Source organism: Gymnoscopelus braueri (assembly GCF_963280865.1).
Source record: "Gymnoscopelus braueri genome assembly, chromosome: 5".
Taxonomy (NCBI): Eukaryota; Metazoa; Chordata; class Actinopteri; order Myctophiformes; family Myctophidae; genus Gymnoscopelus; species Gymnoscopelus braueri.
The window spans coordinates 23,682,313-23,701,940 of NC_137606.1; the positions used below are offsets into that span (position 1 = coordinate 23,682,313).

Here is a 19,628-nt window from a genome sequence, read left to right on the forward strand (position 1 = left end):
TGTCTCAAAGTGGACCACAATGGAAGCAAGCTTCGGCTTTTTTGTTGTATAATCCATGTTTTTTAAATAGTGATATTGTTGTGATTTTTTAAACTGCCAATAAAAGTATTCTATTCTATTCTATTCTCCACTACAAGAACTAAGCGCACTGTGCCGTGCCGTGTAATATGTTAAGTTCTAGATTTGTTTCCATACGCCACAGCTCAGCTTCAGATAAGGTTCTCAGCACCTAATTTGGGTCCTGCTCAGGGTAGTACTAACCCTGAGTTCTGGGAACTCATGGGAGGAGCTATTGGTCAAACTGAGGTGACGACACTGGAAACAGACACTAGAGCAATACACAACACCGCTATTCTTAACAACTTAAGCCCTTCTGTATACTTACAAAAATGTTCAAGAAGAGAACAAGCTCACAATGTTGTGACTTGTGAACTAGTCTTGTAACATATGGAAGGCATTAATAAGGATTAAGTTGTCATTACTTACATGCTTACGTTTGTTCTCAGGTCAAGTGAAGTCAAGCTTTATTTGTCTCCACCAGGCCGAAAGGCATGGCCAAGACTATGTTTTGCACCCTGTCTGTCCGTCCGTCCGTCCGTCCGTCCGTCGTGTGTGGTTTCGTCTGTGGACAGCTTATCTCCGGCACCGCTGGCTTGATCTCAGCGAAAATGCGCACGCACACTCCCTGGATGCCAGAGCAGAACCTCTGCCCCAAATGTTTCACATGGGCCTGTTATAGTGCCACCAGGAGGCCGATTTGTGCACTTTTTTTTTACAGTACTCCTACAGATTTTGTCCAAACATCACGCAAATCGGTACACATTATCTCCATAGTCATTAGACCAAACGTGTCTTTCAGATTTGTCATATTCCATCCTGATTGGTTAAGATTGGCTTCCAAAGTTTGCAGGCGTGCTTCGTTTTGAACAAAATGCCTCAAATCATGAACACAGCGTGCAATTTACGTGAAATTGTGCACGCACATTCCCACTAGGCCGAGGAAGAAATGCCGTTATAACACCTCATGGTGACGCCGACTCGCATTTTTACCTATAACTGCACCGATCTGTGTAAAACTTTGTATGCGCAATCCCTAGAGGCCAAGGAAAAACCTTTGCTCTGCATTTTTCACATCTGCCTTTAAATGGTTAAACCCATTGGTTTACACCAAATAAGATCAATGCAAATGCATGTTCACCGTGCTGAGATGCCAATCATCCAAGAAAATTTGCGTTAAATATTATCTTATTTCCTATCTTATAACTCAGGAAGGACAGAAAGGGAGGAAGTGTCATGAATAGAAACTATTGGTAATAAATATAGACGATCCATCATGCATTGGGCATAATTATTATAAACAATAGCAGAAATAATTTACCATTTATTCAAGCAGAATGATCTGGGGTGAAGTATGACATGGGTGGTTCATGTTCTCCTAAATCATTCATTATGAAAGTAAACCACATGGACCTGTCTTTGTTGACAGTCATTCACACATCACTCTGGCTTTGAGGAGGCACAGGAAGAAAGTCTATGATGACACATGCAGTGACTCAGGAACATTGTCGATGTACAAGCCCACACAAGTGTCACGGAGACGACTTGTTGTGCGTTTGTAGCGCGGCGATTTTCGACGCGTGATATCGTCGTGTGTTGAAGTATAAACCAAGCTTATTGAGGCATGAAAAGCACCACAACTCACTGAGTTCTCAACACGGTTTGGTTTGTATGATACAGGATTAAGAATGCTGGCTTTCAAACCAAAATGCTTACATAGATTGTAAACATAGTAGCCTAACTTATAAAACAAAACAACTTTTTGTCTGTTGTTATTGCAGTGAATGGATACGTGGAAAAAGTCCTCAGATTGTAATTAAGTACAGTACTGAGTACATGTACTTAGTTACAATACTTTACACCACTGATGGATATGATTCATATAATACAGCAGTATTTTATTATTAGCCAAATAGGTACAAAAAGGTGTACTTACTTAATCTAAACTTTTGCTCATGCCATATGGGCAATTACTAGGGCAGGGCCTATCAAAATAAACTAGTGTAATATAGTCAGTGGTGGAAAAAGTACTCAAATTCTTAAGTAAAAGTACCAATACTGCAATATAAAAATACTCTGTTACAAGTAAAAGTCCAGAAATAAAAATTGACTTGAGTAAAAGTACAAAAGTATTGGCATCAAAATGTACTTAAAGTATCAAAAGTAAAAGTACAAAATATTTGAAAATATTGCGATGCGACGCGTTGTGAGCTTGTAGATCGGCTATTTTCAAATAGCCTAGGTATAAAAAAGGGCTAAAGTGGTTAATGCAGGTTTTATAATGTAATCATGTATATCTGAAAAGTAACTAGTAACTAGGGGTTACGTAGGTAACCCCAGTTTTCTTAGTTTCGTAGTAAGAAACCAGGTTCGTCCCCCTTCACTCTGCACGCTAGTCGAAGCGCACAGAAGGGGTTTCCGGTAAGTTTCTTACTACGAAACTAAGAAAACTGGGGTTACCTACGTAACCCCTAGTTGTTCTTTTCGATTCTACATAAGAAACTTACTTATGGGACACATAGACCCCCCTGGGGAGTCCCAGGAGCAACCCTATCCAACCTGTACGCCCCAAAGTCAAAAGGTCATGCCCCCCCAGACGCATGACCCAAAAGGTCATAAGGAAGGGAAACGAGACAGGAGCCCATCAGGTGAACCTGACCTCCCCCTGAAAGAGAGTCAGGCTCCTGTCCCCCCCTCCCATCCCTAGGCCTGGCCCAGCGGGCCCCAGGGAAACAGAAAGGAGACCACCGGTCAAGGGAAGAGAAACCAGCCAAAGCCAGTGCCGGTCTCCCCTGACCATAGTCCCACCCCATCTCGACCATGAACGACACCCCAGGTGCCATCACGGTCGAGCCAGGGCCACAGAGGTAAAACCCTCTGTCAACACTCCACGCCGGACGGCCAGCGGCAATAACTGTGTCCCCAAGGGACATGTATCACCGGTCCAACCACCTCCGGTCGTTCACCGACCCCTCACGGGCCAGACCCACAGGTCCAAATCCCCGGGGAACTCGTGAAACACCTCATCCCCGCCTTGCCTCAGAAGATCTCTGAAAAGCGGGAGAGGCCAGGGTTCAGCGTAGAGGAGAGGAGCGATCTCCGACCTCCACACTCCCCATGCTGGGGCCACCAGCAGGACCGTCCTGCCTTGGACCCTGACCCGCTCTAGAACGGACAGGATCAGTTCCAAAGGTGGGAAAGCATACAGCAGAACGTCCGGCCAGACGTGTGCCAACGCGTCCACTCCCAAGGAGGAATCCTTGTGATTCAATGAAAAGAATCGTGGACACTTTGCGTTTCCCCCGGACGCAAACAGGTCAATCCGAGCCCGACCGAACCGGAGCCAGATCAGGCCACCTGCGGGTTGAGAGACCACTCCCCGTACCGAAGTTCGCCTCTAGACAGCAGGTCCGCTCCGCTGTTGAGGAGACCCGGCACATGGGAGGCGCATAACGAGGCTAGACGCAATGTGCTCCATAGCGTCAGTACGCGTGCCAATTTGTCCAAAACAACAGAGCCCAGGCCCCCTTGTTTATTGACATAGCACATCGTTGTGGTGTTATCCGTTCTAACCAGAACATGACATCCCACAATGCAGTCCTCGAACCGTCGGAGGGCGAGGAAGACCGCCAACAACTCCAAATAGTTGATGTGGTATGCCTTCTGAGCAGAAGTCCACACCCCCCTGGCTGAGTAACCGTCGTAGGTACTACCTGCGATTGATTCATCATGTTCATGGCACGCACAGGAGTTGTCCCTGCAGTGTTCGGAATGCCGTCCAGGGTGCAAACCGAACACTGAGGGCTCATAGCATAACTGCGAGGACAGGGCACCCCACCGGGGTGCGATCCGCCTCTAACATTAGTATGAGAAGGAATGAGCATTTGTGGTTTCGGCAACAGGTTTATTCCACACACTCAAAGCACATTACACACATTTGACTGAAAGGACAGCATGGCAATTAAATGGTCTTTTTTAGCGTCTCTTATAGTCTCTGTGTTCCCGCGGAGCCGCCCGTGGCCCTGTCAGAGCAGCGTCCATGGGGGGAAGGCCTACGACCCCCAGGTCCGCCCCGGAGAGGATCTTGGTCGCGAACCCAAGCCGCTCCGGTTCCCCCCTACCTCGCCGCCAGGAGTGGTGCAGGGCTGCACGGACTCCCACCGCCTCGGGCAGGAGTTTAGATGCGACCTGCCGGGGAGCAAGGGGCGTCAGGCCCTGGAATCCTGGGATGGGGGCGCCGACTGAAGCCCTCGCCGACTCCATCGGCTGCTCCAGGCCGCACCTGGATATAGCCCGTCGTAGCACCGCCAACACGGGCTTGGGAGGCTCCCTCACCAGGCTAGCAGCCATCACCCACGGTGCTGCCTCTTCTCGCGCTGGCGTAGGCACAGGAGGCCCCGGACTGGACCTCGGGGCCTCCTCTGCTTGACGGGAGGAGGGTCCGGCCTCCACCTCGTCCCGTGAAGCCTCTCCTATCCCGAAGTCCTCCCCATCCGAGCCCCCCTCAGGCGTCGGAGTGTCGCCCCAGGCGAGGACGGAGAAGGAGGGGGAGGAGGGAGGCACGCAGTCCCCGGCTGGTGGCCCGCTGGCCTCGGCTGGAGCTGCGTGGTCCGGCGTAGGCGACGAAGAAGCCTCTCCCCGGACTTTCCTCCTGGCTCTGCTGGATCGTGGCGCATCCTGCAGTAGGCCTGACTCGAAGCCCGTGCTTCCCACCGACGCCGTGTGGCCCATGGCGAGGCCGCCAGGCCCTGGGCCCTCCTGAGGCGGCACTCCAGCTGGTGGACCGTGAAGTCGTCACAAGGTCTGCATGCGTCTTCGTCGCCTGCGTGGTGCAGGGCGAGCCACGCATGGTTGGGCCCCAGGCACAGGATGCACAGCCGATGGCGGTCGTCCGCTGCTACTGGTAGGCCGCAGCCCGTCAGACCGCAGACTCGAGGCGCCTCCATCTTCTTTTCCTCCAGTCACCACGAGGCAGGTAAACGCAGCTAGGCTAACCCAGCCTAGCTTCCGCCTATTAGCTTAACGCGGCCTGTAGTCTAGCTAGCGGCGTTAGCTAACTTCTTAGCTCGTGGAAAGACTGAGAGGACAGGAAAAGTAACACGGGAGCGTTTTAATCTAACAACGATAAACTGATTAGATAACGAAAACGCCCGTAGAGCGACACTGGGTGCCCTCGCTATGGGTTTTGTTGGGATTCGTCGAAGTTTATCGCGGTTGCTAGTCGTGTTGTCTTCAGGACTCGTGCGCATTCGCTGCTAGCAGAGTGAAGGAAGAGGACGAACCTGGTGACGCTGGGGGCTTTATAACCCAACCGGTTTCCGGTTTGCGTCACAGAACCCTGTCCAATCGAAGATTGTTTCCGGGAGCTCATGTGTTGTGCTCTGTGCAATCGCCAGAGGGCGATGATATCCCATAAGTAAGTTTCTTATGTAGAAACGAAAAGAACAACTAAAGTTTTCAAATAAATGTAGTGGTCCTCTTTCGCTTTGAGGAGGCATGCATCACTCTTTCGCCTTGAGATACCAAAATGCTTACATAGATTGTAAACATAATATAGTATAGCCTAACTTATAAAACAAAACAACTTTTTGTCTGTTGTTAATGTAGTGAATGGATATCAGTGGTGGAAAGTACTCAAATGTTTTACTTAAGTATCAATACTGCAATGTAGAAATACTCGTTACAAGTAAAAGTCTGGAATAAAAAATGTACTTAATATGCAGAATGTCCCATTTCACAAGTTTCAAATGAAAATTCAAATGGCCGAAATCTACAAAGAAACTAGTAACTAAGGTTTTCAAATCATTGTAGTGGAGTAAAAGTATAATATTTGCCTCTGAGATGTACTGGAGCAGGAGTAAAAATACTGAAGATTGGAAATACTCCAGTAAAGTACAATACCTCAAAATTGTAATTAAGTACTGTACTTGAGTACATGTACTTAGTTACTTTACACCACTGATGGATATGAATCATATAATACAGCAGTATTTTATTATTAGCCATAGGTACAAAAAGGTGTACTTACTTAATCTAAAATCTTGCTCATACCATTAATTATGGGCAATTACTAGGGCAGGGCCTATCAAAATAAACTAGTGTGATATACAGTAGTAGGCTACATGTTATTGTTGGCTTAATTTTTGGTGTAGCCCTGGGGAAAATTCCACCAGCCGCCATGTGACATCCTCTTTCGCTGTGAGGAGGCATGCATGCATCACTCTTCTGCAAATAAGTTTCACTTTGACACCCCGCCCTCCCACACACACACACACACACACACACACACACACACACACACACACACACACACACACACACACACACACACACACACACACTCTCTCTCTCTCTCTCTCTCTCTCTCTCTCTCTCTCTCACACACACACACACACACACACACACACACACACACACACACACACACACACACACACTCTCTCTCTCTCTCTCTCTCTCTCTCTCTCTCTCTCTCTCTCTCTCTCTCTCTCTCTCTCTCTCTCTCTCTCTCTCTCTCTCTCACACACACACACACACACACACACACACACACACACACACACACACACACACACACACACACACACTCTCTCTCTCTCTCTCTCTCTCTCTCTCTCTCTCTCTCTCTCTCTCTCTCTCCTCTCTCTCTCTCTCTCTCTCTCTCTCTCTCTCTCTCTCTCTCTCACACACACACACACACACACACACACACACACACACACGCATGCATCACTCTTTCGCAAATAAGTTTCACTTTGAGACCCCCACACACACACAGTCACACACACACACACACACACACACACAGTCACACACACACACACACACACACACACACACACGCGCGCGCGCACACACACAAAAACAAAACAAAAACTAAATTTGATTTGCACCAATCACGTAGATCTCTTTCTGACTCTAAACTCCTCTCTATAAAAGGTGTTTGCATGATGCCCGCAAAGCCATCTTCAGAGGAGATTGCATGGCTCACTGACTGAGCAGGTCCAGTTGATCAGGTATGAACCCGGGATTTTGATTCTAATTGATTTATTTGAATTGATTTATCAAGCAAATAATAGTACGTGTTAACAAAGAAGCCCTCTAAAAAAAAGAGACAGGTATCTAATCTAACCCAAATCACTGTGATACAGCAGCTTCATTATAACCCTAGGGCGGTCTAGGCTACAGCTGATTCTATGAGGCGAGTTATGGAGTAGGCTGACACCTAGAGGTGATTGCATGACACTACATCGTACGAATATGTATGTAATGTATGTAGTCAGTGTATATGAACTACTATGAAACATACTATGTCATGATACTAGTAGGCCTACTACATATACAATGTTATCTGTTAACGATTAGGTGAGCTGGCATTTACAGTATTACTCTGTTTTTAAATTATATGACCATTACGGTAACTGAAAACAAGTCTAAACTACAACCGGTTGGGTTCCTTTGTTTACCTGGAATTTTGATTAAAATACAAATTAAACGTAAACAAACAAAAAGAAACAAATCAGATTAATCTATCTGCTGGATCTATGAATTGGTCAGTTAAATTCACAACGGGTGGGCATAAATAACCTGGTGCATGGTAGTCCAAGTTATGAGCAGGAGAGATAGGCATACAACCTTGTGACCTGCAGTGACAAATGAGTTGACAATGTTCCACTTCAATGACTCATTCCAATTACTCATTCCAATTACTCATTCCAATTACTCATTCCGTCATACAGTCTGTGTAACGGAAGTGCTGAAAATCATTCTGTAGTAAAGCTCACAATGTGTCACATCACGAGCTTCTAGATTGGCTATTAAAAACAAATCTTGAATACTTTTAAAATATTTAACACAAATTGTGTATCGGGGTCCCTATAGCGCAGAATATCTTCATGAATTTGGGGGTCCCTGGCCAATTACATATTCATTTGGGGGTCCTTGATATTAAAAAGTTTGAAAACCACTGATTTAGGTGACTTATGTTGCAGTTCTGAACAATATGTGAGTTATTATAGAATAGCCCTCTATATGGGTGAGAGTGAGAGAGAGAGTGTGTGTGTGTGTGTGTGTGTGTGTGTGTGTGTGTGTGTGTGTGTGTGTGTGTGTGTGTGTGTGTGTGTGTGTGTGTGTGTGTGTGTGTCTGTGTGTGTGTGTGTGTGTGTGTGTGTGTGTGTGTGTGTGTGTGTGTGTGTGTGTGTGTCTGTGTGTGTGTGTGTGTGTGTGTGCGCGTGTCTGTCTGTCTGTCTGTCTGTCTGTCTGTCTGTCTGTCTGTCTGTCTGTCTGTCTGTCTGTCTGTCTGTCTGTATTGTATCTGTAAGTATTTTGCAGAGCCTGAACGCCAAGATAAAATATATCCACACTTGTATTCACATTCTATTATAAAATATTGCTTCATTCTATTCACGAGTTATCTGACTGAACTTATACTAACAAATTCACGTTGACACATTGTGACAACCAACCCCGTCACAGGGTTGTTTGTCACAGTGTAGGGGGTTGGTTGTCCCTATAGTTATCAATCGGGTTTCAGTGAACAAATGGCATATTTTGTTGTCTTTATCAACAGGTTCACCAAATCTGTTGAGTCATCATGGCTCCAAATCCTGTCATTCAGTCAATCATCGATTTCTCGGCTGGGGCAATAGGTAGGATAACTTTGTTTATGTCCTTATGCGGGGCTGGGGGACAACAGTCAGAGACCTCTGCACCTCCCCCCTCATATGTTAATTCAGAAACGCCATGACAAATTAGTATTACTAATGTGACTTTAACTGAAAGCACATTATTTTACATACATTAATATTAGGCAGTTCGGCACATGAGGTGGTGTACTGCTTTAGATTTCCATGTTATAGAGTACAGAAGTCCTGACATCACGCGTTCATCGCCTGGTTCGTAAAGTAATTTCTCTATGGAGAGTAACATTGGGTCATCATAGAATCGTCTCATATAAGAATTGTGGTCCAAAAATAAACAAACTGTCTCGGCGATATTGTCAAGGAGGTATCGTTTATGATAGTCTGTCACTTATATTTAAAACAGTCCGTTTCTGGCAAAAATTTAACTAATTTGGCGGAAGTAACATTAGCGTTTTTTTCACCGTCAGTTGTTTATTTTTGGAACACAGTTCTTATTTGACGCGATATATATTACGTCAGACTTCGGTGCTCTATAAAATCGCATGCTACCACAGAAAATAAACATAACTCAATGGCCAATACAGTAGCGTTCACCTTTCATCATAATTTGGTTTCTTAAAAACTCAGGAAGTGGCAAGTTGTCATAAATAAATTGAGCACAGATCCCAGTTGACAAAATATAGCTTCTTATCAGATTTTTCATGGGCCCAGTTATACCATCAACATCCATGCCAAAGTCTCCACATACCACCAAATTGGGGCCACTTGTGCCCAGGGATTGTTGCTTACTATGGTAGTCACAATGTGAAATGCTCACTCTTGTATACTGCACTTTTGCTGCTCACAGGTGGCACAGCTTGTGTGCTGAGCGGTCAACCCTTTGACACTGTAAAAGTGAAGATGCAGACATTCCCTTCTATGTACCGGAACTTCGTCCACTGCTTTGCATCGACCTACAGACAGGTGGGGCTACGTGGCTTCTACCAAGGCACCACGCCAGCCCTCATGGCCAGCATAGCTGAGAACACTGTGCTGTTCTTTAGCTATGGTTGGTGTCAAAAAGTTGTCCGCACGCTGTGGAGGATGGATAGTGGTGCCGCCCTAAGGTTAGAAAATTGTGCTCACTTCTCTGCAAAATGAGACACATTAGCTATCATTTACTGTGTGATGTTGTGTAAGCTATAACTGAACACACACACACACACACACGCACGCACGCACGCACACACACACACACACACACACACACACACACACACACACACACACACACACACACACACACACACACATACAGTATATAGTGTTGTCCACTTCCTCTTTACTGTATTATTTGGCTGGTGTAATCATCACAGTAGACATGTTGAGACCGGCAAACAGTACAGTAGCCTACACATACAGTACACCAATACAGTACTTGATGTTAAGTGTGACATTTTGTTTCCCGTCTCTTGTTGTTCCTCTTCATCAGTGATCTACAGAAGGCCTGTGCAGGGTCCCTTGCCGCGTTCTTCTCCTCCTTCGCAGTGTGCCCCACTGAGCTGGTCAAATGTCGCATGCAGGCCATGCATGAAATGAAGGCATCTGGCAAGATAGCAAGCGGGCGGAGGAGGTCAGTGAGCTCAGAATGAGAGACTGGAAGTGTTCGTATGAGTGAACATATGTGCCCAATATACACATGGCGGCCATCTTGTTCCCGCCCTGTGTCAAAATGTCTGTCCTGTAATATACAGTATATGGTCAGGGATGTAGATGTCCAGTTCCAAACAATGTTGTTGTGCTAATTCTGTTTTGATTCCCTGGTTTTCACTTCAGCACAGTGTGGACAGTAGTAAAGACAGTGCTGAAGAAGGACGGCCCTCTGGGTTTCTACCGAGGTCTGACTACCAACATTGTGAGGGATGTGCCAGGGTACTTTTTCTTCTTCGGAGGATATGAAGTTAGCCGCTCTGCATTCGCCCAGTACCTGGACACCGACAAGGATGGAATAGGTACTGTTTATTTCTTTATTCAGATCCCTATTAGCTTCCACAAAGTGGTCGCTAGTCTTGCTGGGGTCCACACAAAAACAACAATAAAAACAAACAATAATAAAATCGCACTACTGTATATAAAAAAAAGCAAAGCAATCCAAATATAAAGATCAGTAAATAAGTGAAATCCCTCTACAAAAAACAATAATAACAAATAGCAATCAGAAAAAAAGGTTTCACAAAATTTCACAAAATAAAGGTTCCAAAAAAGTGAAAAGGGCACAATTACATGCATGTATATGAGATTTATAAATTTGTGTTTAACTAAAAGAAAATCAGCTGTTTGTGTCATTGTGCGTGATGTTGACGAGGTGCATCTTTCAAACAGGTGAAGCTCTAAGATGAACTAATTTATATGGCTTAGAATTTTCGAAATCAGCATTTGAGAATGTAACGGGTTATTGCAGTTTGTGATAAGTTTGTAGTACTTCGGCCTCAGCATCTACACCTAAAACTGCAACTAAAGCCTGATTCATACTGGTTGTGCATTGTGTCTCGCACCACGCGTCGGGCTGTGACACATTGTGAGCTTATTGATCATTATTATCAGTATAAATCAGGTGTAACATCACTTTTAAGGAAAGGTTCTCATGTGCTCCTGTTCTTGTATTGACAGGACCTTTTCCAACCATGTTAAGTGGTGGGTTTGGGGGAGCCTGCCTTTGGCTTGTGGTCTACCCCATAGACTGCGTTAAGTCCAGGATCCAGGTGCTTTCCCTAGCTGGTAGACAACAAGGTTTCCTCAAGACCTTCATGGGTATCATAAGGAGTGAAGGTAAGATTGCAGAACATGGATGCTACTGGAGAAGACCATCTATAATGTTATTGCATCTTAGCTGCTCAATACTAAACAATATCAGTTCATGTTTATTAACATATTCAATCAATGTCTTGATATTGTCACATTTTCTATACATGCCCTTAAATGCACAGTTCAATGCATTTTGCTGTTATCTCCTAATTCTTTCACTGCTGTGTTATTCCACAGGAGTTAACCCTCTTTATTCAGGCCTTGCCCCCACCATGATACGAACTTTACCAGCCAATGGATCACTGTTCTTGGCTATGGAGCTGAGTCGCAAGATGATGATGGAGAGGTTTGATAGTTGACATGGATGCAGTGGTGGAAAGTAATGAAGTACATTTACTTAAGTACTGTACTTAAGTACAATTTTGAGGTATTTGTACTTTACTTGAGTATTTCCAATTTCCAATACTTTTACTTCTACTCCACTACATCTCAGAGGCAAATATTGTGCTTTTACTCCACTACAATTATTTGAAAACTTTAGTTACTAGTTACCTTTCAGATATAAATTATGATATTACGAAACATACATTTACCACTTTAGCCTTATTTTATACAAAGGCTATTTGAAAATAGCAGATCTACAAGCTCACAACGCGTCGCTTTGCGACGCGTTGTGAGCTTGTAGATCGGCTATTTTCAAAGATTTTTGTACTTTTTATTTTCGTACTTTAAGTACATTTTGATGCCAATACTTTTGTACTTTTACTCAAGTAAATTTAGAATTCCGGACTTTTACTTGTAACAGAGTACTTCTACAGTGCAGTATTGCTTTTACTTAAGTAAAACATTTGAGTACTTTTTCCACCACTGACATGGAGTCTTTCTGCGTGAGAACTGTATTCTGCCTTTCTGATCAGTAACTGCACTTTTAGAGGGTACATTCTCATAAGCTACATACTGTTATTTAATGTGCCCCAAAAGGTATGGTGACTGCTTCTATACAATTCTATGAATTAAAGCACACGAAGCTTTAAATTGTTCAGTACAGAATGGACACTATCTGACATGCTTACTGTGCGTTCTCGTGTATTTCCTTTGTCCTGCACTATGCAAGCACTGTTGAGGGTATACAGTGTTGTTTATTGTATATTTTGTCCATTATTGATGGTGTTTCTTTGCATATGATGTGTTTTACTGTGCTGTACCTACAGTACAGTACTTTTCCTTGTTCTGTAACTGTAACATAACTGCTGTGCTGCCTTTGGTGCCTGAATCCATAAAGATCTTATCTTATATTATTTGTGCTGCGCTGGACACACTATATGAAATAAAAATAGGGTAAAGCTAGTGTAATAATTACTCAACAATACACATGAATATGTTAACACATTATATAAGATGGTACAGATAGCATAATTCTCTGTGAGCAGGTAGGCTCCTTTGTCAGGCAAATACTATGTAATGAGAATGCAAAAGCCTTGTTGAGCAATGCAAGAACAACCTGGTCTTTAAATTACCTGAGCTGTTTGAGCTCAAATACAGTTAATTAATAATTCAGTAATTTAGCAGACACTCTTATCCAGACACAACACAGCCCCCAACCCCACTCACCCACCCACCCACCCACACCCACCCACCCACCCACACGCACACGCACACGCACACGCACGCACGCACACACACACACACACACACACACACACACACACACACACACACACACACACACACACACACACACACACACACACACACACACACACACACACACACACACACACACACACACACTTACACTTCCCGAGAGTGACTCAATCTATTAGGCAAAGAAATGGTAGAGGTAGGATATTACATAACCTGACCTCTGTCAATAGATCTCTACTGTCCATTGTCTTCTAGAGTCTAGAAGACAATGGACACCTGCCACCTGCAGCACGCAATCCTGCATGCTCACACGACGGTGGTCACCCGGTCAAGCAACTTTAAAAAATAATGATGTAATTATCAAACAATAACAGCAATATGACAACTATTATGTCTATTTACTACTACTATTACTACTAGGAACAAATAGTAGTATGCTCATAATGAATGACACTCATTTAAAATGTGGTCAGGTTTAGTTATTGAGGAGTCACACTAAAATAGCCAATCTACAAGCTTATAGATCTGCTATTTTCATTGAACGCTATCCCCATAGGGATGCTAGGGTTCAAGTGGTTAAACAGAGAAAAATACCAAGGAGAGAAATTGCGACACATGATCCCATCATCCTGTGCCTGTAGGGACTATCGTGTTTCCTCAGCCTGGTGTCAAGATACCATAGTATTGTTTATTCATAAACTGCACTCATCAAATGTCTGATGTCTCGGGAGTAAAACTATACTTAATATTAGTTCTCTAATATAAGAGCGATGTGGAGCATATTTAGGATCAGTGTTGATGGCAACCCGTTTCCTGCCTAACAATAGTCAGTGAGTGGGAGCATCCCTGACGCAGCCCGTCTCTCATGGACGTCAGCAGACCACGAGGGACGGAGATAGACCACACCCTTGTGGGAGAGAGAACAGGTGCAGGTAAATAAGCCCATCGCTGTCTTCGGTGCAGCACCACAGTACCTGAAACACCCTCGCTAATGCTATCCACAGCGTCCAGCACCGCAGAGATGGTAACGCAGGGTAAGATTCAGATAAGTTCCCCAGAGAACATAGACGGTACGTGAACGCTCTTGTCTGGTTTTCTAATATGTAAATGTTTCACTGGAATAACTAAATAATTCACTGTCAGCTTGGACTGTTGTAAAACACCACAATGTATTGCTTAATAATGACAGTTCTAATCTTGATGTCAGGATGATGTGGGATAAGGGAATGTTGAGGGTTGAATCCTCAGTTCAACAGCTTTGATAATATCAGACAGGCAACACTTCATTTGAGTGACTCTGTAGAACTACTGTAGAAGTAATCAAAGTAACATGACTATGCATCAGGACCAGATGCATTATTGTGCAGGAGTCAGGTCTATTATTACTCAACAAATGAGTTTGTTGTTGGTAATTGCTTGGCATTTATAAATGAATTTGTGCGAGGAGAACGGCTCATCAGAGAGAGAGGGAGAATTTTAAAGTGTCTGTGTGTACAGTTGTTGCCACAGAGAATATGCAAAGATGACATCATGCTGTTCTTTACTTCCTGTACAGATAAAAACTCTGGGACACTGGGATGTTTTGGTTGGACTATAGTCATCATATCGATGATCTTTATTATAGCAACCTTCCCCGTGTCAATATTCATTTGTCTTAAGGTAGAGTATTATGAAGTAAACTGCATCATATCTTGCATATTGTTCCCAAAAATCTCAAGCCACTCATTATGAACTGAATTGTAATTCCATCACTTCTGCTCATGACGTCTATCCATCACCTCCAGATAGTGAACGAGTATGAAAGAGCTGTTATTTTCAGGCTTGGTCGGATTACAGGCAAGAAACCCAAAGGTCCAGGTACGCTGCTAAATCTATTGTTTACTATAGGATACAATGTGGAGTGCTTCTCCAGTTAGAGTCAAAATGCTTGTCGGAAATAGTATGCAAATAAGAACAAGAGATCTGAAATATGATCCAACTGGAATTCTATTTGATTCTGTACATGTTTTTTTTTTGTTTTTTTCCTGACATTTTATTTGTTGTTTATTTTTTGTAAACAATACTATAACCATCCAATTGGACAAGCTAATTGGATTTGTTACAATCCCATAACATTGAAATATGATTCTGGCAGTATTCTTACATTTGAAAAATAATATCAAGATGTAGTACAGTACAGTATTAGTTAAATTACCATGTTAAATGTAATATAAATATAATATTTAAAAAAATATATACTTTTAGATAACCCTTTATGATCATTAGTTTCCTAATTCCCCATATGTTCAGCTTGCATGAATGCAATGGTTATTGTAAAGGGATCCCATATTTTTTGCAGGACTTTTCTTCGTCCTGCCCTGTACCGACAGCTTTGTGAAAGTGGATCTGAGAACAGTATCTTTTGACATCCCTCCTCAAGAGGTAATGATTTTCTCAACGTTTCCTTTTCACAAAGCATTATAAGTTACTCTGAAAAACTCAGAAACCTTATCGCACCACTAGAGTACACTGACAAACCACAGTCAAAGCCAGTGATGAGCTGTGGATTTTTGAACTAGGGGGGCTATATTTTCTGACGTCACGTGCACGCGCACGTGCACGCATGTGCACATAGCCAATCAGCTCAGTGCTAGTTGAAATACTGTATTCAACATGTGATTTTTAATGTAATTATATCGTATTATTTAGTTGCATTGTTAATTTGTTGTTTTTATTTTTGTTTCAATTAATTAATTATTTTATTTTCCTTTTAGTTTTATATAAAAGCCCTTTACATAGACTCACCCACACATAAGTACTTAAAATAATCAGACAACTTGTCTTTGTCTTGTCTCAGAGAACTGGGTCCTCCTCAAGCGATCCCCTTCACACTCAGAGACTGTTGTCTCTCATTGTGAGAGGAATGTACACATTCAATTCAAGTCCATGGCTTTTTTCGAGTAGCCTAATGTTATGCAAAGCAGCCAGGTAGACGCTATTGAGAACGGCTCGCCGCTGACGGCGCGAACCTTGAGAGGCTATTGTTTAAACTTTAAGGTGTTAAGACCGCAGCTGACGGTGCGTGCTCGCGCGTGCATGTGGAGCTCCCAGACCCCCAGCCAGCGCCAGAACTAAGGGGTCGCCGACCCCCCATAGCACCCCCTACAGCTCATCCCTGTGAAAGCATCATTGTGTAACTCAGGCACCGTTCCTCTGCAGATCCTAACCAAAGACTCAGTGACAGTATCCGTGGATGGTGTAGTGTACTTCCGGATCCATTGTCCCATCTCTGCTGTGGCAAACGTGTCCAATGCCAACTCATCTACGCGGCTGCTGGCACAGACCACCCTCAGGAACGTTCTTGGTACCAAGAACCTTGCAGAGCTGTTGTCTGATAGAGAGGGCATCTCACGGAGTATGCAGGTGGGAACATACGTGTTGAATCTAAAGCAGTGGTTCTCAAACTCTTTAATTTCAACAAGGACCTCCAGTTTGGTATTATACCACGGACCCCCATAACTCTGAGAGTGTACAAATGGAACCAAATGGACCCTTTGGTTCCATTTGTACACTCTCTGAATTGACCATTCATTCATATGGTTCTTAACTATCAACAATTTAGCTGGAGACCCCCTGGAACCTCCACAAGGACCACTGGGGGTCCCTGGACCTCACTTTGAGAACCACTGACCTAAAATACATAGAGTTCAAATATACAAATTGTATCTTCTATTAAAAGAAAACAAGACGGACGGCTCGTGCACAAACTAAATGTTTCCTATTAAAATGATGACTGCAGGAATCCCTGGATGATGCAACTGATCCATGGGGGATTAAAGTGGAGCGTGTGGAGATCAAGGACGTGAAGCTGCCACATCAGCTACAAAGGGCCATGGCAGCAGAGGCAGAGGCCACCAGGGAGGCCAGAGCCAAGGTGAGGAGGAAAGACAAGGGAATAGATCTTTTTACATGAAATAGTAGGGTAAACAGGTGTTACCAATGATACTAATAAAGGTTCCGTTCCATTTAGCAGAGCAGAGCCTTTCCAGTGAACAAACATTATGCACAATAGCACCCTGACCCTGACCTGAATTGAACACAACCTTAGTTAGTATCATTGGTACCGTAACACTTACTGTTTCAAGTCGAAATAACTGCAGTGAAAAATGTCTATTAACAAATCAGTAATGTGGGTGTGACCTTGTGGCTGAACATGTCCACAAATTACCCTGCATTTGAGCCGCATGAGTGTCATCCCCGTTTCTTAAGTCTGCTGTTTTTCTCCACTGTACTCCACTGTAGGGCATTCACGAATAGTGAATTTTAGCATTCGACTTATTCGACCTATAAGTATTCGAATATTCGATTAATCGATTTAATTATTACAATTATTATTATTATTATTATTATTTTGGCCAATGGTATTGACGACTCGACTCAAGGAATGCGAGTCGACATCAGGCTCCTCGCCCGACGCGTCGACTTTTAGGGGACAGCCCTAGGCACAACCTCACATACAGTATGAAATGATTTGACAACAATCAACCATGAATGATGAGGAAAACTACCAACACCAGAGCTCACAGCTGCGTATCTGCTGTAGAAAAGCCCCCCCCAAAAAAAAAAAATATATATATATATATTTTTTTTTCTTTTTTCTTTTTTTCTTCAAATAATCGACTTTGATGTACAGTGGTCGAATAGTGGTTTGATAGTCGAATATTCAATTATTCTATTAATGCCCTACTCCACTGTCTATAAAGCAGGAAATGCTTACGTTGCACGTTAAAAAGAAAAGTACATTGTACATTCATGAACAAACTCTGCGTGTGTCTGCGTTGTAGGTTATTGCCGCTGAGGGAGAGATGAACGCCGCCAGAGCACTTAAAGAAGCCTCCTTAGTGATTTCAGAGTCCCCCTCCGGTCTGCAGCTGCGCTACCTGCAGACCCTCAGCACCATCGCAGCGGAGAAGAACTCCACCATCATTTTCCCTCTGCCCATAGACTTCCTGCAGCATTTCATGCAGAGGAAATAATGGACAAAGTTATGCATAACCACTTAAACCCCCTAGACTGGTTCTCAACCTGTGCGTAACCCAGGAGGTCATGATTTTGGGGGGTCCCCAGATGACAGTAAAGTGTCAATGTAAGGACTTTTAAGACCTTTTTAATACTTCAACAAAGAAAGAAAATAAAAGGACCATTACTGCATTCAAAAGTAATCAACAAGCTATACTATAAAAACGGGTAAAAAAAAAGGCCAAATTGTCAATATTTATCTGTGGAACCGAGTCAAACTAAATGTAATGCCTCAACTCCTACAATTCCAAGTTCTTATCAGGGGTGGGGGGTCCCTAGTCCAAATAAGATTATTTTGGGGGGTTGCGGCCTGAGTTGAGAACCAGTACTCTAGACGTAGTAAACCGGACCTCAGTTGGCTCTGTACTTGGACCGTGTTTTTCCGTCTCCACCAAATCTCTTCACCAAAAATAGCCGATCTACAAGCTCACAATGCGTCACAACGTGATGCGCTGTGGAGCTTGCAGATCTGCAATCTCTGGCTAATGTTCCTCCCAGAATATGGATGCTGGGGTTCAAGTGGTTAATGTATACCCCGTTGTACGATGGTGTTGCGTGCCGAAAATAGCAGATCTACAAGCTCAACACGTAGCGAGGTACTTCCTTTACCCCTCAGAGCTGGACACAGCCAAATTTGCATATCTACAGTAAATTGTAAATTTGTATGTAAATGGTGATTTTTTTTCTCTCATAGTCAAAGATAGTGATTTATTTTTTACTACTGAACAGATAAACTGATAATAAACTAGCTAATATAATTTCTGAACTGCGCTCTAAATCACAGAAAGATAATTTTTTTGTGTTGTATTCTGTATAATCGCAAATAAAATATCAATAGCATAGCAATGCTATATATCCAGATAATATATTACTTTTATAAACACACAATTTTCTTGTTGTGGTTTAATACTTAAATTCAAAGTGCAACATTTACAGTACAGATGTTAGTATCTTATCACTGACCACAATAATTTAACCAGCTAAGCTACAGCTGCAGTTATGGGGGAAAACAAATCTGAAAATAAATATATACGTAGATATATAAAACAAAACAAAATAAAAACGATGCAAGACAATCTTAAAAAGACATGCTTTCATAATAACTTATGCACAGCATAATGGTATGCTGAAATAATTACAATCTTTACAACATAAGCCCTGTAAACAATCAAAAACGTATCAACATCCGTGTGATACACCAAACCTGCTAAGACATTGATTTACTGTAAACAATACCTCCTAATCTGGTGTCAAACAAACATTCAGTAAATGAGTACAAGATCATGTCCACAGGACACAGAGGCAATCAGTGCAGTTGGAATACCTGATAGAGAGTAAAATCCTTTCAAATACATTTCCTTATATAGTTTAAGCCACCAGGGACAAAGCTAAATGCATTTTGCTTGGCAAACAAACTGCCGTCGAAACATGGCAATCAATGTC

General features: G+C 43.1%; 2 protein-coding genes across 2 annotated transcripts; both read left to right on the top strand.

The window, feature by feature from the left end:
* Positions 1-6,965: 6,965 nt before the first annotated feature.
* Positions 6,966-11,989, top strand: LOC308085753 (mitochondrial ornithine transporter 1-like). Its single transcript, XM_080429066.1, has 7 exons — positions 6,966-7,073; positions 8,627-8,705; positions 9,547-9,805; positions 10,171-10,311; positions 10,515-10,690; positions 11,349-11,507; positions 11,721-11,989. The coding sequence occupies exons 2-7, from the start codon at positions 8,651-8,653 to the stop codon at positions 11,840-11,842; spliced, it is 912 nt and encodes a 303-aa protein (XP_080285192.1). The 5' UTR covers positions 6,966-7,073; positions 8,627-8,650; the 3' UTR covers positions 11,843-11,989.
* Positions 11,990-14,109: 2,120 nt separating this feature from the next.
* LOC308085281 (stomatin-like) lies at positions 14,110-18,416 on the top strand. Its single transcript, XM_080428359.1, has 7 exons — positions 14,110-14,197; positions 14,683-14,786; positions 14,912-14,984; positions 15,466-15,548; positions 16,326-16,529; positions 16,906-17,040; positions 17,951-18,416. Exons 1-7 carry the CDS (start codon positions 14,119-14,121, stop codon positions 18,140-18,142), a joined length of 870 nt encoding a protein of 289 aa, XP_080284485.1. The 5' UTR covers positions 14,110-14,118; the 3' UTR covers positions 18,143-18,416.
* Positions 18,417-19,628: the final 1,212 nt, after the last annotated feature.

Coding starts and splice junctions, on each gene's coding strand:
- LOC308085753 (XM_080429066.1), top strand. CDS start 8,651: ATGGCTCCAAATCCTGTCATTCAGTCAATCATCGATTTCTCGGCTGGG. Junction 8,706..9,546: donor TTTCTCGGCTGGGGCAATAG/GTAGGATAACTT, acceptor TGCTGCTCACAG/GTGGCACAGCTTGTGTGCTG. Junction 10,312..10,514: donor ATAGCAAGCGGGCGGAGGAG/GTCAGTGAGCTC, acceptor TTTTCACTTCAG/CACAGTGTGGACAGTAGTAA.
- LOC308085281 (XM_080428359.1), top strand. CDS start 14,119: ATGCTATCCACAGCGTCCAGCACCGCAGAGATGGTAACGCAGGGTAAG. Junction 14,985..15,465: donor CAAGAAACCCAAAGGTCCAG/GTACGCTGCTAA, acceptor TATTTTTTGCAG/GACTTTTCTTCGTCCTGCCC. Junction 17,041..17,950: donor CCAGGGAGGCCAGAGCCAAG/GTGAGGAGGAAA, acceptor TCTGCGTTGTAG/GTTATTGCCGCTGAGGGAGA.